Below are 26,065 nucleotides of genomic sequence, written 5' to 3' on the forward strand. Positions count from 1 at the left end.
TTTAAAATGACTTGGTTAATCTTTCCCATACTCTTATTTTGAGCTGATAGTTTCTATTGTGGATACTCCAAAGATGCTTATGTGTGAATGAAAGTGTTATAGGGCTTGACTTTCTCTTTGGTGTTTTTTGTGTTGGACTTTGAGATTATTGATACAAGTAATGTGCTTTCATTGAAATTATAGGAAAGAAGTTTCATTTTAACAAGGGTGATGAAGGCGCTAGCCCAAGCCCACCATAGGGGACTTGCTCAGTCCAAGTAGCATTCCCCTCTTTCATTTAAAAGACTTGCCCAGTCTGTTAGATGTATACCGTTGAACATTAGAAACCCATTCATTGCAAGGGCGATGAAAGAGTCATCTAAAGCCCTCTTTTGGGAGACAAGCTGTGTCTCAGAAAAATCAAACCTCTTTTAGGAGACAAGCTGTGTCTCAGAAAAATCAAACCCCTTTTGGAGACAGGCTTTGTCTCATTGGCCCTACTTATCCTCTCGTTTAGGAGACTTGCCTAGTCTCATTAGCACCTTTCCTTGTCTCCCCTTTCTCTAAGAAGACATGCTTTGTCTATATAGTACCCCCTCTCTTAAGGTCACCAATTTATGAGTCAGTCTTAGTATAGGAGTCGGTCCTTCAGTTTCCGGAGTCAGTCCTATCATCATACGGGTTAGGATTCTTTCCAACCTCTCTTCAAATCATGTGATTTTTTTTATCCACTCTTGCAAGGTATAGAATGCTGTCCAACCCTTGCAGAGTCGTGATTCTGTCATTTTCCCCAGCAAAGCATAGGATGCTGTCCAACCTTTGCGGGATATCAGGGGTCTGTCCTCCCCTTATGATGATAGGATTCTGTCCTTTTGTGTCAAAATAATAAAAACATTTCAAAAACCAAAAATCTTAAAAATCAAGAGTCATTAGGAGTAGTTAGGAAATTTAATTCCGAACTACGTTAGCTTGATCCCTCTCCACAGGGTACGTAGTGCAGCTTGGGATCCACATCCCAAGTCCAGCCAAATCTTTAAAAATAAACATTTCAAACCTTCAAAAAATACAAAAAACTCTTCAAAACCTATTAAAAAAAAATCTTCCCCTAGAGTTAGGAGTCTGTCCTAGATATTTGGGGTGTTTTAGAGTTAGGAGTTTGTCTTGTTTGTATTGATATGGTGTGTCATGTCGTGTGAGTGTCCCTAGAGTTAGGAGGCCTCAAGTTGATCGGTTAGACATTTAGTCGAACCGATAGCTAGACTAGGAAGCATATAGTCAGCCCATGGTTTTCTTTAGGATGCACAGCCTAGTTATACATAGGATGTAGGGCCCACCTGCATTAGCTTAAGGCTAATCAACTTGCATTAGTTAGGGCATATAGAGAGTCCTAAAAATTACAATTCACTTGAATTTAATCAATCGTACAAAAAAGCTTTAAAAATCAGTCGAGTCTAGTGGATCGAGTCTAGGATAGCGGTTCTAGATGGTTAGGCATTGTAGTTTAGAATAGGTCATCGAACTACGTTGACTCCGATTCTTCCCGAGGCCGGGATACGTAGAGCAGCTGGGATGGATGGCCATCTTGGTTCGAGTCAAGTCCTGCATTAGAGTTTTATGATTCATCTTGTCCAGTCATATATAGAGTTGATTTGTGTTGTATGTTTTGCTATGTTTTCTTACTTTCATATACAGATCCTATACCTTTAGCTATAGCATGCATGTGTTTCCACACCAGAACTTAGACACCAATTAGGTATGACACTCATAACCTAGCTATTCTTAGGCGACACTACTTTCATTTATTTTATGTGTGCTTATTATTTCTCCGAGACATGCATGATTAGATAGACGTCTTCTCGGAGATATTCGTTCCCATTTCATATAACTTCTGCCCAAAATTCTTCAAAATCAATAAGTAAATGGCATAAGAGACCAGGTGTTTGCACTTGGGCGGATGAGGTGCTCTTCAGACCTTCCAAATTCGTAACCAGGCACGAACCTTCTTTTATATTTCTGGTTATCCGTTGCAACAGAGCATAGTATGGGATCCTGTGCCCACTTCCTAGGATGACGACTCTTCTTTGTTTAAGGTATGCCTCGAATCTGGGCTAGTCCCCGAATCGAGAGGTATCTCACCTTTTATCGCCACTCATGCTATGAGAGGCACTTTTTTCGAGAGTTCCTTGGTAGAGCTCTCCATTCACGTGGATGATCCTGAGACTCGCGTGTGGGGCCCGTCCCCCCGCCTCTCTCGGATCTGGGTCCATAACTGGTCTGGCATTTTGAGAACTAACATCATAGGTGGTTGAATAGGAATATAAATTTGCACTCTAAGGGGATGGCCTTATGAGGATTAGTAGTTTTTATGAAAATATAAACTCTAATATGTAGTGTTTTTACGAATTATATGTGTAAGCACGCCTTTTTCTTTTCTTTTCTTTTTTAAATGTTGTTTTCACCCCTTTGAAAAGTCAACAAAAGAAGGCCCTTATTTCCCTTCATATTTACTATCTCTACCCTCCCCTTTTAAGTGGCTAAACAACCACAAAACTTGTCAAATTTACAAAGGGCATGCCCTTCAACCCCAAAATTAGATTTTTGCCTTTCGAAATACGCATCCATCTCTCGAAGGAAATTTCCAAAATCCAAACTACAGATGCACAACACCTCTTGCCCAAAATCCATTCAAGATTGCCAAAAATCCATTCCCACCTTGCCTTGCCATGATTTCCTCTTTCAACGGTCATTTTGAACTTGATTTCTTACCTAAAAGAACCCTAACCCTCGCCCATGGCGATTTTTAGGGGTGTAAACGGATCGAATTCGAATCAGATATGGCTATATCCGAATTCGATTACAGTATACACTATTCGAATTCGAATTTGACGGATATTTAATATCTATTTCCGAATTCGTATCCGTCGGATATTTTTCGAATTCGGATATTATCCGTATCCGTTTATCCGGTAAATTCGGACATTTTATTGCAGCACTTTATCTTTCTGCTCTTTCTTACTCCTCGAATAAATTTTCCAAACCCTAAAACCAGACCTCTACCTTCTCTTCACAAAATTAACTCTCAAACCCTAAAATATATGAGATCCTCTTCTTCCTTTTAAAACAAAGTCAGAGAGAGAGGCGGTGGGGATGGATGATGGTGTTGGTAGTGGTCTTTGGGTTATATATATATATATATATATATATATATATATATATATATATATATATATGATGGAATGGGTTTGGGCTATTTTGAACAGGGGAAGTGGGAGTGCTGATTGTGGAAGATAGAGAGAAATGAGGATGGAGATGGGGATTGGGTTAGAGATGGAGGTAACTGGCGGTGATGGAGGTGGTTGTGAGAAGGTGGTGAGGGGCGGCGGTGGATTTTCGTGGGATTTGAGGCACCAAGGAATGCCGAAGATGGTGTCTCAGCCTCCTCCTTTCTCCTGTCTCTTGCTTTTCCTTGCAAACCTTAGAAGTCCCCTCTTTTAATTGCATTTTGGGTTTTTATATAACCCTAAGTTGGAAAATTGATCTGAGCCATCCATTTACCATCAATGACTATAGCCTTTTTGGTCTAGAATTCTCTAGAAACTATGACATCTTCTTTCAATCACCATCATCCATTTGTCTCTTTCATCCTACAACCCACATTTGTTGCTTCATAAAGAAGCCATGTCAAACTCCAAGAATGCCCTTAAAATTAGAGATTACTTCATTTCCTACCCAAAACACTTTTTGTTTTTGTTTTCTTCTAAAACAAAAATTCCACTTTTCTTTTAGAAACAAAAGATAGTGTGTCATTACTAAAAATAAATATTAATGATATTATTAATAATAAATAAAATGATTTACTTCTCGGATTCGGATGTTAAACGGATCAGATATACCATTTACCAGATTCGCATATGCTAAGAGCCGGATATCTCATAAACAGATTCGGATAATATCCGCTTGAAACGGATTCGGATAATATTCGCTTTAAACGGATTCGGATGCGGACGGTAATCGAATTTTTGAATATCCATTTACACCCCTAGCGATTTTCACATATAAGGAAGGAGATCTCCTACAACGGTTAGTTTTCACACATTTTCCCTCTATAAAAATCCCATCAAGCATCCTAAAAAAAAACAACTTCTGACACGAGAAATCACAGCAACAAGCAACCTTTTCTCAACATTTTCTCCACTTTTCCTCTTATTTTCACCATTTTCAACCATTGGGGCAGCGGCTTTAACGCCATCTCACAGCCTTCAAACAGGGTCTCTAAGACCCACCTTCATCTTTTTCTTCTGTGAGCTTCGCTAGTTCATTTGCAACTTCGAGGTTTACAAAAGGGAAGGCCTGACCTTGCTTTATTTATTACTGACTATGGACCCTGATCCGAGATAGGGGCGAGAGAACGAGTCCCTAACACCCTCTGGATCATCCACGTGTGTGGAGAGCTCTACCAAGGAACTCTCAAAACGGATGCCACCCTCATAGCATAGCACGAGTGACGATATAAAAAGAAAGAGATATGTCTTGATCCGGAGCCAGGGCTCGAAACCGAGACATACCTAAAATAAACTCAGAGTCGTCATCCATGGATATGCCATGGAACCCTAAAATCAAATTATCTGTGCAATGGATAACCAGAAATATATATGGGTTCGTGCCTGGTTACGAATGGGGAAGGTCTGAGAGCACCCCCGATTCGTCCCTAGTGCAAGCACTTGGTCTCTTATGCCATTTATTATTAACTCCAAAGAAGTTTGGGTAAAAATCATATGAAATTGGAACAATCCTCAGGAGTTGTCTACCTAAGCATGCATTTCCTGAGGATAAAAATAATAAACACATATAAAATAAAATGAAAGATGTGTCACCTAAGCATAACTAGGTTATGAGTGACATGCCTAATGGGTGTCTAAGTTCTGATGTGCAAACACATGCAACCTATAGCTAAAGGTATAGGATCAGTATAAGAAAGTAAGAAAACATATCAAATCATACAATAACTACACAACAAATCCTAAGACTCTAAATTATTAGCCCGAGTCCTTGGATGGTCTGGTATTCATCCAAAGAAGCCTACGTATCCCCGCCTCCACGAGAATCAAGGCAACGTAGTTCTTCACGCCTATTCTAAGCTAGGATGCCTAAGACACCTAGCCCTCTATCCTAGACTCGATCTAAAAGACCGGACCAATTATTAAAGTTTATTGTACGATTATTTAAATTCCAGTGAATTGTAGATTTTAGGACACCCTATATGCCCTAACTAAATGCAGATTAGCCCTAGGCTAATGCAGGTGGTTCCTACAACCTATGTGTAACTAGGCTGTGTTTCCTAAGGAAAACAAAGGGTGGACTAGCGTATCCTATTCTAGTCATCACTCGGTGATGTGGATCGCCGACTGACCGGACGGAGGCGCTCCTATAACTCTAGGACAGACCCCTAACTCTAAAACAAGCACACAACAAACAAACAAACAACATATCAAAAGAAACACCTAACTCTAAAACTCTCTATCTAGGAGAAACTCCTAACTCTAGAGGGAGATCTTTTGAAAAATAAGGTTTTAAAGGTTTTTGAAGAAAGTTTGAAATATTATTTACAAAAAGTTTGGCTGGACTTGGGATGTAAATCCCAAGCTGCACTACGTACCTCGGAAGAGGATCAAGCCAATGTAGTTCGAAACGAACTCCCCTAATTGCTAATTCTAAAAGACTCAACACTTTAGGATTTTTTAAGATTTTTCAAATGTTTTTGATGTTTTAGATTTCTAATGTTTTTGAGTTTTAAAATATTCAATGTTTTTGGGTTTTAAAGCTTTTTCAAATGTTTTTGGATTTCAAATTTCTGATGTTTTTTTAGATTTTTAATTTCTGATTTCACCCTTTTGGTCAAAGACCTAAGGGAACACACAAAGCAAAATCCCTAGGGCTAAACCTTAGGGTGAATAGGGGAAACCCCTAAACCCGGCAAACTAATGCCAAAGACAAGGAAATAAAAGGACATCAAGAGGCAAAGCTCTAATGAGACTATGCTAGTCTCCAAAGAAGAGAAAAGACACCAAAACTAAGGAGAAACTCCCTCTAAAAACACTACCCAAAAGAAAAGACAAATGAGTCAAAGACTTCCTAATAATACCAACTAAAAGATGAGTGAGTCAAAGACTCTCTACTAACATCATTAAGAAGACAAATGAGTCAAAGACACCTGCCCAACATAACCAATAACCTCAGGACCCAAAGCCTGGATCCCATTCAATACTGCATCCCATGTCCATTCCCACACACCAAAAGGCTTTAAACATTGGATGCACAGAGACCTTGCAATAACTTCTAAAAGATATGCATAACAGAATAACATTGTTATTTCAGTTTAAACCTGAGCTAAGAATTTCATATCTTACCTTTCTCAAGGTTAGAAAGAAGTAACAAACACAGATATAAAATTTGCAAGGCCTCAAATAGCAATTTTGACATTAAAAACAGAATTCACACTCAAGAAAAGAATAAAGCTGAAATGATGACATTAAAAACACATGGACAGATAGCAAGACATAAAATCAGGCAATTTATGCCTTTGCACCCACAACATGGGGCAAAGAAATCATTTAATCTCTATTATCCATTCAACATACATTATCCTCCGATAAAGAAATAAGAGAACAAGAATGTAACTCAACAAAGAAACTGCCAACATGTACTGGGGGAGTGCCAAATTTAAGAAATCTGCAGACACTCCAGAATCCAAGAGAATAAGCAAATCGGTTATCCATCTAGTAACACCCACAGCATGGGGTCTCCTGTGAAATCAGATGATACTTGTATCATCTGATTTCCTACATCAATTATGCATACATCACTTCACAATCCATTCATCGCAGAATCTTATATTTTCATCTTGCATCCAAAGATCAAATCAGCATCCAAATTATAGTGTAAAAAAAATGGGCCGCATATATGATAAATTCAAATCAAAGAATTTGATTCGGATTCATATCAAAGTGCAAAAATAAAAAATAAAGGCTGCAAAGAAATCAAGATCAAAGATCTGATCCAGATCTAAAATCACAAAGCCAAATGTGCTACAGTTATGAGAGATCTTGATCAAGAGATCTGATCTAGATCCAGATCACCATGCCAACGGGCTACGGATATAAGAGGTCCAAATCAAGATTTTCTCGGCATCCAAACAGGCCCTAATGGTGAATAAATTTTTTTTAAACATGATCTGCAGAGAGGGTGATAAGATTACCTGTACCGATAAAAAAATTGGCTGAAAATCCCAGATACCACGCATCCAACGAGACGATGATGATTTGATCCTCATCGCAGAAAAATGAAAAAAAAATATCACTACCATTGCTGCCTAAGAACGACCCCAAACGCTTTGCTGAATTCATAGTGTTTTTTAACAAGAAAGGGGCACCATTTTCCACCACAATTTCAATATCCTTCTTGGAAAGCAACCTCAACAGATCCGATCGATCACAAGCGAACGTGAGACACACATTTGCAGATCGAACAAACTCCTCCGAGAAATCCTCAAATAATAAAAATGCATCATCACCATTGATATCGCCACTCCCCTCCGGAGGAATCTCTCGGTCAAAATAACCTCCGGACCGGAGATTATCCAAGAGCTTAGACCATTCAGGCCACGGATAAGAAACCCTAGAATTTGGCAAAAACCCTACCGATTCTCCGTAATCTTCCCTGACACCGGTCTGCGTGTGAATCTGCTCCGAAGCTCTGATCGAAAACCTAATTCTCAGACGGGAATTGGATGGAAATCTGCTATTTTGAGTTGAGGAAAAACAGGCAAGAGAAACCTTAGAATGACGAGCGAGGTGAAGAGTAAAAGGGTGAGGGCAGAGGAGTGGGAATGGAGGAGGAGATGGAGGTGGGTTTGGGTTTCAAAGCACCATGGATAGATCTTTTGAATATCAAAGGAGAAAGACGAATACGAAGGAGATTGGAGCTCCGGCACCGTTGCCGGAGAGATGAGGGAGATGGCGATAGGAGTTAAAAATGGATTTTGATGCCGGAGATGGTGGCTCGGTGGTGGTGGGGATAGGCCGGAGAAGAAAGCGATTTACCGGATTTTGGCTTGAATCTGCTGGAGAAGATGAAGAGTCGGCCTTCGTCCAAATATCCTTCTCTCTTTCTCTTTCTCTCTCCCTGTACCTTATGAAAAGAAGATGGCAAAAAACCCCTTAATTTCTGAAAATCTCAGATCCAGATCTGAGATTTTCTCTTAAAATCTCCTTCTTCTCTCCGTTTTTCTCTTCTCCAATCTCTCTCTGTTTCTTACCAAATGGGTTTCGAAGGGATTTCAAGGTGTACCGAGAGAGGGGGTTTGATGGTGCGGCCGGCCGGAGTAGATGAGATGTTGACCGGAGTTAATGGATAGAAATGGGTTTCTATGGGTTTCAAAGGAATTGAAGAAAATGGTGGTTGAGGATGGGTTTTGGTCGGAGCTCCGATGAGAAATGGAGCCGAAGAAGATGGGTTCTTCTTTTTCTTCCTTTACTCCCTCTCTCGGCATCTCTCTGCGAGAATCCGATCCTTCCCTTTTTTCTTCTTTGATTTTTTTTTATATATCTATTTGGAGGCTGCTGATATTGACACTACGATATTGATGGGCGCACAAAAATGCGCAAAATTTGATAAGCGCACTCCCGAATTGCGTCCTATTCGGATTAATGCAAGCTTTCTCCATTTTAAATTCACCCCCCTTTCATGATAAATTCACTCCCCCTTTTTGGTCTGCATTGCGCGCATTCTCTCGGTTCGTTCACTGAGCAAACGTGCTCGGATTTCAATGAAATTTCACGGGGATCTTAGGGAGACCTTAAGCTACCCTAGGGTTCAATTTGGGACCCCAGCTCACTGATTTGACGAAGCTTCGCACAAACAACTCGAACTTGGGTCCGGTCAAAATGGGGTGTCTACACTGACAACAACTTATATTCTTGTATTTTAGTCTGCCACAACAAGCATCGAGTTAATATCTGTACATCTCTTTTAATCACTGTGTCCACTTGTTGTAATCTCATTGTTCAAGCATAACTAAAATCCTGTCTTCTGTCATAAACACACAATTATTTCCAGACACATATGAGATGCTCTGTTTCTAATTGACACTTATATCTATTCGTTGTCTGGATTTTTCTTGACTCGTCTGAACTTTCAGAACATGTTCATATTATTGTAATTAAGTTCTCCGAACACATAGTTACTCACTTACATTGCGGGTTCGTTTTTCCTTATCAAATTTTTATAAGTTTTCATTTGGCACGCCCGAGCTCTCCCACACTCCTGATTATTCAATCATTTTTTATCTTATTCTGCTCTTTGATTCCATAACTGCATATTTTACCATTATCATATTGCAATTCATACACTTCCAATCTATATTTTCTTCACCTAGCTTCACATTGTTAAAAAAAAGGTACTTATTCCTATCCATATACAACTTCATTAACACATCACTATGACAGAACATTTCATCATGCCTCACATACTTTCCGATACTTTCACCTCAAATGTTATTCCCAATTATCAACTCCAAAAAATTATTAAAAACGTCATCGCAGAACAACTCGCAAAGCACACGGATGTCCCTCAATTCACATCAATTGACAATCTTTGTTCTCTTCCCTACCCTCAATCCATCACATCTGTATCATTTCCGCCAAATTTTATACTTCCTCAATTCACTCTATATGATGGCACTGGAAACCCACGTCACCACCTAAAGTCATTTTTAATCAAATGCATGACCATACAATATAATGATGCACTCCTCTTACAACTATTTCCTCAAAGCTTAATTGATCTCGCCTTCAACTGGTTCACAAATCTCCCCAATCAATCAATCACCACTTTCACTCAATTAGCTCAACTTTTTACAGATCACTTCGCATATAACATAGATACTGAAGTGTAGACACCCCATTTTGACCGTGCCCTAAACCTTCCAATTTTGTGCAAAACCTTGCCAAATTAGTTCATTAGGGTCCCAAACTTCACCCTAGGCTAGCTTTGGGTCTCATCTAAGTCCTCGCAAAATTTCGTCATGATCCGGGTAGATTTGTCAAATAAGACAAGACGAGCAGTGAGCGTATTTCAATCCAAAAGGGGAGTGGATTATCCTGGAACGGTACCAAGCAGATTCCGAATAGGACACGATTCAATCGTGCGCCTATCAATTTTCGCGCAACCGCACGCTCATAAAAAATAGGGGTGTCGATATCAGCAATATTATTATTTTTTCTATAAATAATGAAGAGGGGAGCTCATTTTCAGATCTAGAAAATTAGAGAGAGAGAGAGAGAGAGGGAGAGCAGATCTCATCCGAACCCTAACCATAATCTTCCTCTCTCATCTTCTTCTCCGGCTTAAATTCCACAAGATTCCGATCATAATCTGATCAAGGTCTTCCTACTCTCTTGCTTTATATTCAATCTCCATTAGAACTTGTTTCCCTTGCTCTAAAACAACTAGATCTACCCTTGTTCTTCTCTAAAAATTCCTAGAGATTCACTTTGAATCATTTCCTAGCCTCTCTAAATCTAATTTTGAGCTACAGATCATAGATCAGAGCTCAAAAACCCTACTTTTAAAGTCCTAACCCCATCCTTGCTTCTTTTCCGATCGGCCTTACAGGAGCTCCGATCAAAGCTCCTGCCAACTCCTTTCCACAAATCACTTTGTTTTTCCTATCTTTCTTCTCTGGCAAATTTTTCCGATCAATTTCACCTTCTCAGAGTGTAGATTTTAAATAATCAGTGGAGAATTGAGAGATTTGAGCGAATCAGAATAGGTAGATAAAGAGGGAAAAGGATCTCTGCAATATGTCTCCTTTGTTATACTGATTATGCTCAAAGTGAAATCAAAGAAGAAGGAATCATTATCTTGAGGTTCAAAGTTGTGCCTTATTCATTGAGACCCTAGCTGAAGAGAAGAAGGACAGTTAGAATGAAGATCAAGCCTCGTCTGATCTCACTTGGGAAGCAAGAGGGAGTAATCTAAGAGGTTAGTATTTATTTTACTGTTCCTTACAATTTTCTCCTGTAAAGATCCTCTTAGGCATGATTGCTTTGATGATAATGCTTATATTTAAAAGCATCTAAGTAAATTCTTTTAGAGCTTAACTGGATTTGATATGGTTGAAATTTTGTGTTATGCTTGCTGTGTCGATCCCTAATTAGTAAGGAATTGTTTGGAATTCATGAATATCCTTGCAGATTCTTATTGCTATAGATTTATTGCAGGATATAATGAATAATAACACAAATTCACTCTATTAAAGTTTTTTTTAGAAAATATCTTTGGCTTGTAATTTGGACAAGAGTCTGCATGCAATTGTGGAATGTGAATATCCCAGTTTCCTCCTAACTCTCTTCCAATGGATGTTTTACATGCACAGTATGTTGTCAAGTTTAATTAGTTTTCAATTGTATAAATATGTGATCAAATGGGTTGTGATGTTGTTGAACTACAATCATTACTTTCTTAGGTAATACCATGTCTCGTATAAACTTAATCCATGGCATTAGCCCAGCTGTGTCAAGCTAATTGCTTAAACCCAACCTTGTCTCATTTCCTTTGAGAATTTGTTAAAGTTTTTTATTAAAATCGAAAAAAGAAGAAGAAGAAAGTAGAAATGAGACCCTATTCTTGTCGGATTTGAGCATTCCAAGTGTGTTTTGAGAGAGCCTGAAAGTAATGATTGATTGACCCTCATGTCCATATATCAGTTCTCTAACACAATTTCTAGCCTGCAAGTATACGTTGGAGTTGTCGATTGTTATAAAAAGAAGTGAATGTAATCCCCGATTAGCTCCCAAGTGATCCCTTCACCTTATTTCTCAGGTTTGTTATTTGTGTGGCTTGTTTCTTTTATTCCTGGAATAATAGATGTGTTGTCTTCTCACCTTGAAAAGTCACGGAACATGGATTATTACCATATTATGATAATGAGCTAAATTCATGGGTTTAGTTTCTTGTTTGGTTCTTCATCTATAGTTAAAAATACCTTCATTATCATCACAGTATACTTTTGTTGAAAATTTAGAGGTTTGCTTTGGATTGTTTTCTTTGAGAAGGATATCTAAGTTCAGTTCTTTGACATTGATATATAAAAAAAGAAGAGAAGAGAGTCATAATTTCAGAGACAACATGTAAAGAAATGTCAAACTTGTCTTTTATAATTTCTTACTTTAAATTCATTCTTACTATTTCTAATTTTATCATTTTTTTTATGATCTATGAATATTTCTTTTCCATATTTCCCATTGATGGCATTTTCTTTGAGGTATGGGTTTGTCTCTATTTTAAAGCAAAGGGTTTTATATGATTTTATGGTCATAACTCTTTGAAATGTGTGTACTGTACTATTGATGCGATATGAATTTCTTGGTTCTTGTATGTTAATTCTTGGGATAGTCATTCTTATTTAAACCTTTAAACATTTGATTCCTGTCTCATACAATTCAGATTTAGAGTGGTTTGAATTTCCCTTGGCCCATGTACATAAAGAAGTTATCTGGAAACACCCATTTGAAAATTAGAATTCTCATGTATGTTTAAATTGTTATTTGCCATTCCATTTTTTTTCTTGTTCTCGATGTTTGGTACTTCATATTGATTTAGTATTGGCATATGGTTGTGCCTCAATGTATATATAGGTATAGTAGCATGTTGATAAATGCGTGCATGAGGAATGCTACTATAAGCATTTTTTGTTCCAGGTTGAGTATAACTAGTACATATGTTGCAATAATAATTTGATAAGATATTTACCTATTTCAAGATTCACCCATGTCAAATGTTAATATCTCATCCATGGTGGTTCAAGTATATATACTTCAATACAGTTTAGTTTTCCAAATTCATCTTGCTTTGTTGAATTTGTGGCTCACTTCATTAAATATTTTAAAATGTTCAACCCCATCATTTGTTGGAAATTCTGTGTAAATATCCATTAATTTCCTTATGTCTTGTATATGAACTTTTTCATTATTTCTCAAATTCTATGGAGTTTTCTTCTGTGGGATTATTCAAATGAACATGAATATGTCAGTTCTGTCATTATATCTGGACCAAAAGGGAATGTCTTAGCCTATAGAAGATCTTTTCAGTCCTTTTATTTCTTAAGGTTCATTTTTGGCTACTCAATGAGGTCAACCTGCACCCTTGTGTCATTTCGATCCTTGCCATGACTCATAGCCCATCCTTTAAGGGGAATTACTCTCGGTAGTACCCGCTTCTTTCTTCTTCTCTCTATAGATACTTGCCTAGTCTTTTAGACACCCTTAAACCATAGATCCTTCATTGCAAAGGCGATGAAGGCGCTAGCCCAAGCCCATCCTTAGGGGACTCACTTAGTCCAAGTAACACTCCCCTCTTTCATTTAAAAGACTTGCCCAGTCTTTCAGATGTATATCCCTTAAGACCTTAGGTTCCCCTATTCATTGCACGGGCGATGAAAGAGATATCTAGAACCCTTTTAGGGAGAAAAGTTATGTCTCAGCATGAAAGTCAAATCCTTTAGAGACAGGCTGTGTCTCATTAGAGAACCCACCCCTGTAAGAGACAAGCTATGTCACATGTAGAAAAGAGTTATATCTTTTGGAGACATGCTTGGTCTCATTAACATCCTCCTCTTAGAGTCACTAGTATAGGAGTCTGTCCTTAGCCAAAAAAATCCTTCCACTAGCATATGAGTTTGTCCTTAGTTAAGGAGTCAATCTTTAGCATAGGAGTCCGTCCTTCAGTCACTAGGAGTCCGTCCTATTATCATAGGGGTTAGGATTTTGTCTAACCTCTCATCAAGTCATGTGATTTTTATTCACTCTTGCAAGGTATAGGATGTTGTCCAACCCTTACAGAGATGTGATTCCATCCAGTCCTTCCCGCAAAGCATAGGATGCTGTCCAACCTTTGCGGGATATCAGGAGTCTATCCTACCCTTACGATGATAGGATTCTGTCTTTTTGAGTCAAAAAACATCAAAAACACTTGAAAAATATTTGAAAAATCCAAAATATCTCAAAAATCTCGAGTTATTAAGAGAGTAGTAGGAAAATCTATTTTTAAACTACGCTGGCTTGATCCTCTTCCACGAGGTACGTAGTGCAGCTTGGGATTCTTATCCTAGGTCCAGCCAAACCTTTCAAAATAAGCATTTCAAAACCTCAAAAAATACAAAAATTCTTCAAAACCTTTTCAAAAAGATCTTGCCCTAGAGTTAGGAGTCTGTCCTAGATATTTGGGGTGTTTTAGAGTTAGGAGTCTGTCCTGTTTGTATTGATATGGTGTGTCCTCTCGTGTGAGTGTCCCTAGAGTTAGGAAGCCTCGAGTCTTGGTCGGTTAGACATTTAGTCGAACCGATGACTAGACTAGGAAGCATATAGTCAACCCATGATTTTCTTTAGGATGCACAGCCTAGTTACACATAGGATGTAAGGCCCACCTGCATTTAGATTAAGGCTAATCAACTTGCATTAGTTAGGACATATAGAGAGTCCTAAAAATTATAATTCACATGAACTTAAGCAATTGTATAAAAAGCTTTAAAAATCAGTCGAGTATAATGGATCGAGTCTAGGATAGCGGTTCTAGATGGTTAGGCATCGTAGTTTAGAATAGGTCATCGAACTACGTTGATTCTGGTTCTTTCCGAGGCCGGGATACGTAGAGCAGCAAGGGTGGATGGCCATTCTGGTCCGAGTCAAGTCTTGCATTAGCGTTTTAGGATTTGTCTGTCCAATCATGTATAGAGTTGATTTGTGTTGTGTGTTTTCTTATGTTTTCTTACTTTAATGTACAGATCCTATACTTTTAGCTGTAGTATGCATGTGTTTGCACACCAGAACTTAGACACCAATTATGTATGACATTCATAACCTAGTTATTCTCAGGTGACACTTATTTTATTTCTTTTATGTGTGCTTATTAATCATCTCCGAGACATGCATGATTAGATAGACGTCTTCTTGGAGATATTCGTTCCCATTTCATATGACTTTCGTCCAAAACTCTTCAAAATCATTAAGTAAATGGCATAAGATACCAGGTGTTTGCACTTGGGCGGATGAGGTGCTCTTCAGACCTTCCAAATTCGTAACCAGGCACGAAACTTCTTTTTATATCTCTAGTTATCCGTTGCAACAGAGCATAGTATGGGATCCAGGGCCCACTTCCTTGGATGACGATTCTTCTTTGTTTAAGGTACGCCTCGAATCTGGGCTAGTCCACGAATCGAAAGGTATCTCACCTTATATCGCCACTCATGCTGTGAGAGGCACTTTCTTTCGAGAGTTCCTTGGTAGAGCTCTCCATTCACGTAGATGATCTGTAGAGAGAGACTTCTCAAGTGGGGGCTCGTCCCCCGCCTCTCTCGGATCGGGGTCCACATGAAGTTACACTTGAGGATCTCTTAAACACTAAACAAAGACACGACGAACCATTTCTCAAATTTTATTCTAGGTGGCGAACACTAGCAAACCAATTGCCATGCGACTTTTCCGAGTCATTTCATATCTCTACCTTTATTCGCTCTCTTATGCATGAATTTAATTTCCAAATCTCAATCCTTTCTCTCACCTCTTTTACGGAAGTCATCCAATATGGCACCGCTATTCAAAAAGCCTTTGAAGCTAACAAGACCTTCCCATTTCAACCCAACATCAATCTCTGTCTTAAAACTCACCCTCAATCGCATGCAATTAATAACATATGCCACCAACACTTACATAAACCTCGCCAAATTCCAAAGGAAAAACCACCTCTTAAGCCACTCAATATTAACTACAAAGATCGCTTTCATACTCTTTTATCCCAAAACTTGCTCCAACATCCCAATATTAAGCCTAATGCACCTAAACATAAAAACTACCAAGAAAATCACTATTGTCAATTTCATAAAACATCTGGACACTTAATAGAAAATTGCATTTCCTTTAAGTACTTTGTACAAAACTTAATCGCTACAAACAAACTCTCCATTGACCAAGGCACCTCCCCAATTGATTCCTCTACCCTTACCCAAACCATCCCGAACCAACAATCGGAATTAGCAACCCAATCAACCTCAGTTAACACTCTAAGACTCTATGACTCAAATATACATTCACCCTCATCTCATTACTCACAATCCCAACCCTCCTTTACTTCTCAGCCTTCCACACAAACCTTGCAAGCTACTCACACACAAACTACTAGAATTTCTGTCCTTCACTTACTCCAATCGTCCTTAGCCCATAGGTCTACATTCAATGACTTACTCTCAAACACCTTCGTTTCGCCGGCTATCACACCATCTGCTTTAAAAAATATCACACGCTTTTCTTTAGATTCTCCGCTTCGTCCTACAGTTAATAACATCCACATTGTGCCACGGCCACAACTACACACGCATGTTCCCAAATCTACTCCCTCACCATCTACTCTACAAACTACCATTAAACACGACCATAAACCAAGTCAAAAGAAGAACACCCAACAATCACATATCTTGTCTACTCATTCCACACAAAATCATCCTCAATCCACCTTTATCCAAACTTCAAAACCAAAGATTTTACCGATGACCAACTCCGAACCTCTTAAAATTACCTCTCAAAATACTCACAAAAATCAATGCACACTCATAAGACCATGCTACAACTACACTTCCACAGGCTACCACTGCCCACATTTTATCCCTCCATATTATTGGTCTCGCTTTTCCTTTCCTTCATCTCCTATTTCACATCCACTTCCATTTCCTCACTTTCCTTTTACTCGTCATACATGCATCCACCATATCACATGAGTCACCCCTATCATTCATTACATTCGTAGTACTATGCCATTACTCTTTTTATCATCTCTGCTATGGACACATTTAATGTTACTTGATGTTGATATACATGCCATACTACATGCTCACTAATTTATATTCCTTGCAATCTACTGGAATTACATACTATCAAGTTGCTTCGGATAAGTACAATCATGGTTATAAAGTTATCTTCGCATCATAAACATCTTTTCATCGTACAACTCATTTTTCAAGTGGGGCAACCCACTACTTTATACAAGAGGATCATGCTCCTCACCTTGCTACCACATTACAAAATTCATATTTTTGCTTTCATTTACATTGTTTTCTAAAATTGCATCCATTGCATTTACGACGAGACAGATAACTAGAGATAGCTTTTATAGCTATTCTCACATATCTCCCTTGCCATATCAAAATGAAGACTATACAGGTGTCGTTGTACGCTGCTGCTCCAAGTTTTCTTTTCTCCTCTTTTTACTTTATTTACCCGTTTCATTTATTCCTCTCTTACTTTCCTTATTTATACCACCCATTTCTACTTTGCGCCTATCTTCTTGGCTACCCCATGTCTTCACATGGGGCACCCAAGAGGGGCAACAAATAGGCGTCCATTTTCCCTTAACCATAATTTCTAAAACTAGGAACCCCATTTCATTTCTTTTCTTTTTTAAATGTTGTTTTCACCCCTTTGAAAAGTCAACAAAAGAAGACCCTTATTTCCCTTCATATTTACTGTCTCTACCCTCCCCTTTTAAGTGGCTAACAACCACAAAACTTGTCAAATTTACGAAGGGCATGCCCTTCAACCCCAAAATTAGATTTTTGCCTTTCCAAATACGCATCCATCTCCCGAAGGAAATTTCCAAAATCCAAACCGCAGATGCACAACACCTCTTGCCCAAAATCCATTCAAGATTGCCAAAAATCCATTCCCACCTTGCCTTGCCATGATTTCCTCTTTCAACGGTCATTTTGAACTTGATTTCTTACCTAAAAGAACCCTAACCCTCGCCCATGGCGATTTTCACATCTAAGGAAGGAGATCTCCTACAACGGTAAGTTTTCACACATTTTCCCTCTATAAAAATCCCCTCAAGCATCCTCCAAAAAAAACAACTTCTGACACGAGAAATCACAGCAACAAGCAACCTTTTCTCAACATTTTCTCCACTTTCCTCTTATTTTCTCTTTATTTTCACCATTTTCAACCATTGGGGCAGCGGCTTTAACGCCATCTCACAGCCTTCAAACAGGGTTTCTAAGACCCACCTTCATCTTCTTCTTCTGTGAGCTTCGCTAGTTCATTTGCAACTCCGAGGTTTACAAAAGGGAAGGCCTAAACTTGCTTTATTTATTACTGACAACAACTTATATTCTTGTATTTTAGTCTGCCACAACAAGCATCGAGTTAATATCTGTACAACTCTTTTAATCACTGTGTCCACTTGTTGCAATCTCATTATTCAAGCATAACTAAAATCCTGTCTTCTTTCATAAACACACAATTATTTCCAGACACATATGAGATGCTCTATTTCTAATTGACACTTATATCTATTCGTTGTCTGGATTTTTCATGACTCGTCTGAACTTTCAGAACATGTTCATATTATTGTAATTAAGTTCTCCGAACGCATAGTTACTCACTTACATTGCGGGTTCATTTTTCTTTATCAAAATTTTATAAGTTTTCAATATGTCGTGAGTTTCAGTAATTCAGATTTCATGGATTGACCACCTTTTTGCTTCAGAAAATTGAAAATGTTGAGAGTCATCGTGGACTCTCGACGGTGGTGCCGGAGGGTAGGGGTGCAACTCCTGGAATTCCACTCTAGTGAGGGGATGGCCTTCTGAAGATTAGTAGTTCGTATGAAAATATAAACTCTAATATGTAGTGGGTTTCAGCAATTCGGATTTCATGGACTGACCAACTTTTGGCTTCAGAAAATTGAAAATTTGCATCTAAGTTCCATTTTTTGCTTTAAACTTTTTTTCACAAACTCCTGGAATTATGTGTTGTGCTGGTATAGTCCAGTATTTTTCAAAAAGTACTGCACAGCCCACTTCATAGGATGATGCAAACCATTATTGTGTTGGGCCAAAACGTAAATAGGCTATACCCAAAAATAACTTCATAGGATGATCCAAACCATTATTTCCATAGGTAGCCCTCAGATCATACTATGAAGTGGGCCGCGCAATACTTTTTTGAAAAATACTCCACTGACTATAGGGCTACACTCCATATAAACTCATTTATTTGAAAGCATATATGAGCATGATGATATTTTTTATTGTTGGGGAGTGTAGGCGAGAGAGAAGGTGAAGATTAAGCATCAAAAGAAGCTTTCAGCTTTACAAAATCAGGAATACTGGGGAGTGGAGGATGCAAAGCTGGACGAGACCAATGCCTCCATAAAGAGCTTTCAGTCTTTGCTTATCGTCACTTCTCAGGCTGTCTCCACCACCTCCTCAGCTATCGACAAAGTCAGAGACGATGAACTCTCCCCGCAGCTCGTCGAGCTATGTCACGGGTAATGTTTAATTTCATCTCCTATGAAGTTTTCTTTGCCATGCCACCTTGTCTTTTATTATTTAACCAGCTGTCAAAAGGCTCTTACAAAATACAAAGGGAGATGATTTTTTCACCCCTATAGGATTATGTGCCCCCTATTAACGTGATTTTACATAAAAAAGAGTTAAAGTCTTCCACATTTCACTTTAAAAGTGGGGCACATAATACTACAGTGGGGGTGAAAAATTCATCTCCCTTACAAATCCCAAAAACCTAATTTATATATGACAAGATGAGTTCGTTCCAGTGTCAAAATATGGTAGTGCCAATATCATTAATTAGCCTAAAACTGCTATATAACCATTATTTGCATACAGGATTAGGGTTCTGCTAGGCAATTTCGAGGAATGCCATTTCAAGGAGAACAGCTACATAGGCTCATTATTTTTTAGCAGATTTTGTCTTACTGGTTCAATTCTTCTGAGGTGGCTATATATTCTCTCGTGGCAAAATGGTATTCAGCCAGATTTTGCCTTAGCAGATCCCACAAAAGATTATACACAAATAAAGAAATTGGCTCATGCGCTTGGATTTCTGGAATCACGTGCTGGCCAGAATCTACTATCCTATTCCAATTTAACCTGATTCCAGCATTGATTCATAAAAAATTGAAAGGAATCAAGGGTGGAAATGGCACGGTACAGAATCAAAGGGTGGAAAATTGCATCTGTTTCCTGCCCCCCAAAGTGATGGTATTCCGATTCTGCCTTGTCTAAGAAAATTTTAGGGTGATGATATTTTCACCCCCCAGCATTACATGCACACTTCCCTTTTAACCTGACTTAGACATAAAGTTGCCCACTTTTCACGTCTCATGTTAAAAAGGGAGCGTGCATGCAATCCAGTGGGAGTGAAAATATCATCTCCCAAATTTTATTGGATCTGTAAAAGGGAAATGATTTTTGCGCTACAATTTTTGATAAACATGCTCTCCACATGGTCTAGTATTTAAAGGGCTTTAAGAGTTTTTTGAGAACCCTAATAATCCTCTAACAACATTTTAAATACTACACGACAACAATTGGTGCTCATGTTTATGAATACATTGGAGCGCAGAAATCATTTCCCTTTCCAAAAACTAGGAAGTTTTTCTAAACTTAAGGACACCCTTGTAGAAATGGGGTGAAAGGACGCCCCCATTGGTTATAAGGGGCGGTGTTACACCCCTTTACAGCCAATGGTGGAACACCGACCCTTACAGCCAATGGGGACACCGTTTCACCCCATTCCTACAAGGGCGCCCTTTAGTTTAGAACAACTCCTTAAACTATGGTGTTTTTTTTTATATTCCGATTCCTGATTCCTGCAATCAAAACGCCGAAAATTGATAGCTAGACATGGTATAATTTATTTCGGGTTGTATATATTTCATGCAGGGTAACGCATATGTGGAGATCAATGAACCAGCTCCACAATGCTCAGAACCACATCGTCCAACAAGCTGGCGGCTTCCTCGTGAACCGCTCGATCTCGAAGCCTGAACTGCACAGCCTTAAGTCAACTCGTCGCCTCATATTGGCCGTCTCCTCCTGGCACTCCAGCTTCTCCGAACTCATCAAATACCTGGGATACTACGTTCAGTCCCTCCACAACTGGCTAAAACTCACCCTGATCCCCTCCGGGGAGGAGGAAGAGGAGGAGAAACTCTCTCCATCCTGCCTCGTGGAGTTAATCGAGGCTTACAACCGAGTACTTCCCTACGCGACCACTGCGTCCCAGGCCATCAAGAGGTTTGTCCAAGTCATCCATGGGATCTCCAAAAAGCAGGCAGAGGAGATAAAGACCAAGAAAAATGTGAAGGCTGGGTTGAGAGAGCTCGAGAAGAAATCCAAGGAGATTATAAGGAACATTGACAAGAAATTATATCACTCGAATTCAAGGCCTAGGATTCTTGGATTTCGAAATGGTGGTAGGGCCGACGCTCAGGATCCGCTGGCGAATAAGAAGAAGGAGCTTCGAGAGCATCTGAGGCAGGTGGAGGAGGATACTCGGGCGGAGATTTTCAATGACTTACACACAGGTTTGCTCCGCGTGTTTCAGGCGATGACTGAATTTTCCGGCGCCTTCGCCAATGGCTCTTGAGAAGTTTTGTGGCTGGTAAGACCGTCCTACCTAAAATAAGAGTTTAATTTATGAGAAAACGGTTCCTACACACATGTGTAGATAAGTTATCTACACACTAGCTTAAAATACAGTGTGGGCCACATTATTTGGGTGATCCAAACCATTCATTTTTAAGGCCCTCACATAAATAGGGTGTCCACAAAAAAATCAGATTCATAGGATCATCCTAACCATTCAAACTGTGGAGGCAAAAAATGGACTAATTTGTGAAGGTTTAAAGACATCCATTTTACCTCCACAAATCGTAGGGTTGGGATGATCCTATAGATCTGATTTTTTGTAGACACCCTATCTATGTGAGGGCCTTTAAAATGGATGGCTTGGATCACCCAAACAATGTGGGCCCCCACTGTATTTTAAGCTAGTGTGTAGAGAACTCTCTACACATATGTTCTCTACACATATGTGTAGGAACCATTTTCTCTTAATTTATATGCGAGTGGCACGACCGTACTACCTAAAATAAGTGTTTAATTTATATGTGAGGAATGTAAGGGAGGACTGGTTGGATGGGGTGTCGTTACCTAAAATAAGAGTTTAATTTAAAAATTGGCTTCAGACTTTTAATATTTGATACTTTTGAATTCATGCTTCTAAGATTGGTTGGATGGGGTGTCGTTACCAAAAATAGGTTTGCTATATTGATATTTTTTAGTATAAGTTCAAATAAGATGGAAAAGATCTTATTTCCTGAAGTCCTAAACGTTCATTTGTAGGGCCACAACGTAGATAGAGAGTTTTTATATGGTGCCCGACCGTCTAAGTACCGTCAAACCGGTACCCCCATATTTGATCCAACAGTTGCCTATTTTTTAAGAGGCTGCTGTTGGATCAAATATCGATCAAGGGTGGTACGTTTGAAGCCATCCATGTGCACATTAGAATCGATTAGGCCTGGATTTAAGTGAACCGCGGTTGATGATAAATTATCTAAGTGCGGACCTAATTTACAGTGAAAAAGCTAAGGCCAAGTTTGTTTTGGATTTCGATAATCATTTTTTAGTCCAAAACAATTGATTGGACTCAAAATTTCATATATCCAAAATAGTCAGTTTTGGACTCAAAATCGATTCTCAAAATCTAAAACAAACAGGGCCTAAGGTGCCCGGTCTTGGCCTAACTTAACCAAGAAAAAACCAAAGGTTTCTCGCCACCAACATATGATTTTGGCCTCTGAGTCACGGTGCGAAGAAGGCAATGAAAAAAAGCCAGTCTCTCTACTTTAACCAGGCAACAGTGTTTGTTAGTCTTTGGGTGAAGTTTCCACTCATCCTTATAACAGCCCAATCAGAGGACCGGTCACTGTTCAAGTCTATCAAGCATTCCTTAGGAGGAAGCCAAACAATTTCCTATATTCTCCACATGCTTTCAATCCCGTTCACACAGAAGTTGGATACCTTTTGGGCCGTTTGGATAATGGAATTTATAACACTGGATTTTACAACCCTGAAAATGTACAATCTAGCTTTTAGCTTATAAAATTCAGGTTTTAGTTTGTAAAATTCAAGATTTTATAATCCTGGATTATTAAATCCTTCTATCCAAACAGCCTCTTCAAGTTTCATGCTTTGCTTGTGTGATGAAACCAAGGTTTTAAATTTCGGTTTCGGTACCTATTTCAGACCGAAATTTGGTATTAAGCTTCTAAATTTGGGACTGAAATTCTGAAATTTTGTAACATTTTTTTTTTCTTTTTAAATGTCATTTTCTCGAAATTTCGAACCGAAATTTCCAAAATTACCAAAATTTTGGACTGAAATTCGGAAATTTCCTGAAATTTCGGATTTTGAAATTTCGGATTTCGGTCGAAATTTAAAACCATGGATGAAACAATGGGCGATTGAGGATGTTTAGCCCGAGTCCTGCCGAAAAAATTTGCCAACTAAGGATGCCAATTCACAGCTAAAAAATGGGTTAAACTTTCAGACAAACTTTATAATGTAGAAACTAAATTTGGAAATCCACATTTTTTTTATGGGTAAGCTGGGGTTTTGCGGGCACCCCTACCGATTTATAAGATAAAGAGAAAGATGGTACAATAAAAGCAACAAAACCCAACCCTAACTCGAAGCATGGGAGAGATTGAGAACTAAGGCGGGCTCAGCACATATGAGAGGCAAACATTAAGCCTAAGAGTTCAAGATTCTCAGTACTTGTGAATTACATAAACAGCTAATTTGGAATGGGTATATTTGGAATGGGTATATTGGGCAGAAATCCATATTGACCAAAAGAGGTTGGAAAGGCTTGATCAGTACAAAATTTATTTGAATTGGATCAAATAACCTCCACAAGTTAAATCAAAAGCAATACCCAAATCAAATGACTCACAGAAAAACTTCAACTGATCAAACAGTTGAGATCATTCAATTGGACAGACCAGTATGGCTTGGAAACTGTAGAATCTTTAAAATGTATTTAAAGTAGCTTCGCACCCACCTTGACATAACAGAAAAAAAGTTTCGAAGGTGCCGGAATTTTGCAATCTTATGTTAAGTCACTCGGTGAACCTAACGTTCAAGGCGAAGCTGCTTTAATGGAGGTCCTACGTTGAGCTTATTTTTCCGGGGACATTGCCACTTTCCTGGAATCTCCGGCTTCTCTTCATCAAGAAAATTGGTTCTTTCCAATAGGGCTATTCTTCTTACTTGAGCTTGGTCTTCACAAACCGAATTTTTATCACGTTCTTGCAAAACTAAACTTGCTTTGCCTACACAAATCTGTCTCAAAGTTCCATCTTTTTCTTACAAGTTCTCATCAGTGACCATCAGATGCTTTCCAGCCAAAAGATCCTTGTGATTCCTCCTCGAAATTAGCTTCTTCGGAGGGGTTGCATTTTCGATTTTGTGATATTTTGTTGAAATAAATCCATCTTTGGTAACATATTTTCCTCCCTCCTATATGCTTCTTGAAAACAACACTGGAGCAACACTGTTCATTCCTTTTGAATTGGTTTCCCTCTTGGGAGATACATTATCAACTTCTATCAAATCTGTTCTTTCCAACAGTTTCCCTTCACAATCACTTCTTGCGGGCAAACATTCCAGAGATTTTGCTTGATTCGTCGCTGGATTTTCAGTACTTTTCGACGAAACAAGATTACCTTTTCCAACACATTCACCATTCAACTCTTCTAGAGATATTTTATGCCATGTGCTTGAATTTTCATGATCTTTTGATAGAATAGAATCACATTTTCTTAACGAAACACCTTGCAACATTTCATCTTCAGTGATCCTTCTTGAAAACAAGGGAATTTCAGTAATTTCAATCAACTGGTGATCCTGTAATTGACAAACAGGAAAAGGTTTTTATAAGGAAAAACGATATGAAATATTGCAAAGGTCTCTGCACAAGAAAAGTTGGGACCATAATAATGACGAAAAATAAGAATCTAGAATATTAGAGACATGAATTCAGATACCAAGAGAGGTGAAATCAATAATTTGGTTAAGGCTTGGGAAACAAGGACAAAACCGCAACCTTACAGATATGCAGTCTTCCTTTCATGTACTGAACAATGGTCATAACCCAAAAGCCATACTAATTGGATGAACACTTTCAGATCAAAGAAGGATGAAATCAATTTCAGAACAAAGAATTTTTGCATCTTGGGCGTGTGGATGATCTAAGGAATTTTTTTTGGTAGGTAACCTGGGATCGAACCTCTGACCTCATGGTTGCAGGCCCCAAGCCTTCACTATAGATCTAAGGAATTTTGACAATTCTTAAAAACGAACGGTTTCATCCTGAGGTAATTTCGAAAATTCTGAAAAACTAGTGGGATGTTCATCCTTTACCTCAGGATGACGTTGCTATAATTAACGCCAAAACTTGTTTTATCACACATAATCTGTTGACACAGATTTGGATGTTGAATGACGACCATACACATAAAATTATTGTTTATCAATCACAATTTGCAACAAGATAAATATAGAATTCATTTAGGGCCCGTTTGGATACCTCATGCATTTGTATTTTGATTTGGATTTGAGTTTTGGATACAAAATACATCAATCATCTTCATGATCATGTTTTAAGAGAGAGAGAGAAAGAGAGAGATGGAGGGAGGGAGGGATATGTCTCGCTGCTGCCGGAGCAGCGACGGTGAAGGAAGTTGCCACAAATATTGATTTTCAAATAATGTCTCGCAGAACAGATTTGAAAATTGGAATTTTTCGCACTGTTGTAGCTGATTTGGAAATCTTAACAGTAGCTGATTTGGAAATCTGAGGATCTGATCCAGTTCAAAATATCAACTAAATCCAAATCTAAATCTTCTGGGTATCCAAACGTGGCCTTAACAAACTAATAAATTTTAGGATTAAGCTACTAGAACTCTAAAACAAACGTGAGAGAATTAAATAATAGTGTATTTGTCAATCTAGAATAGTCTTCTTTAGTCTCCAATATGCTCCAAGAAAAAGAGACCAACAGGATACAATGAATAAAATAATGGTAGAAGAGTTTGTTTAAGGTTTTAGTTTTAGGGGAGGAGGGTTCACAATAAGTATCGGTTAGATAAGAGTTAAGAGATGTTCATAATA

General features: G+C 38.6%; 1 protein-coding gene across 1 annotated transcript in view; it reads left to right on the forward strand.

Moving 5' to 3' along the window:
* The window catches only part of LOC143893025 (nitrate regulatory gene2 protein-like), a 28,364-nt gene extending 6,776 nt beyond the window's left edge, over positions 1 to 21,588 (forward strand). The window contains exons 4-5 of the mRNA XM_077397966.1: positions 19,127 to 19,350; positions 20,768 to 21,588. Coding sequence (XP_077254081.1) covers positions 19,127 to 19,350; positions 20,768 to 21,473 — 930 coding nt within the window. The 3' untranslated portion in view covers positions 21,474 to 21,588. The remainder of the gene's footprint in view (positions 1 to 19,126; positions 19,351 to 20,767) is intronic.
* The last annotated feature ends 4,477 nt before the right edge of the window (positions 21,589 to 26,065 follow it).

This window comes from Tasmannia lanceolata, unplaced genomic scaffold (assembly GCF_043159265.1).
Source record: "Tasmannia lanceolata isolate RefF3 unplaced genomic scaffold, GAP_Taslan_0.1 ptg000002l, whole genome shotgun sequence".
NCBI lineage: Eukaryota > Viridiplantae > Streptophyta > Magnoliopsida > Canellales > Winteraceae > Tasmannia > Tasmannia lanceolata.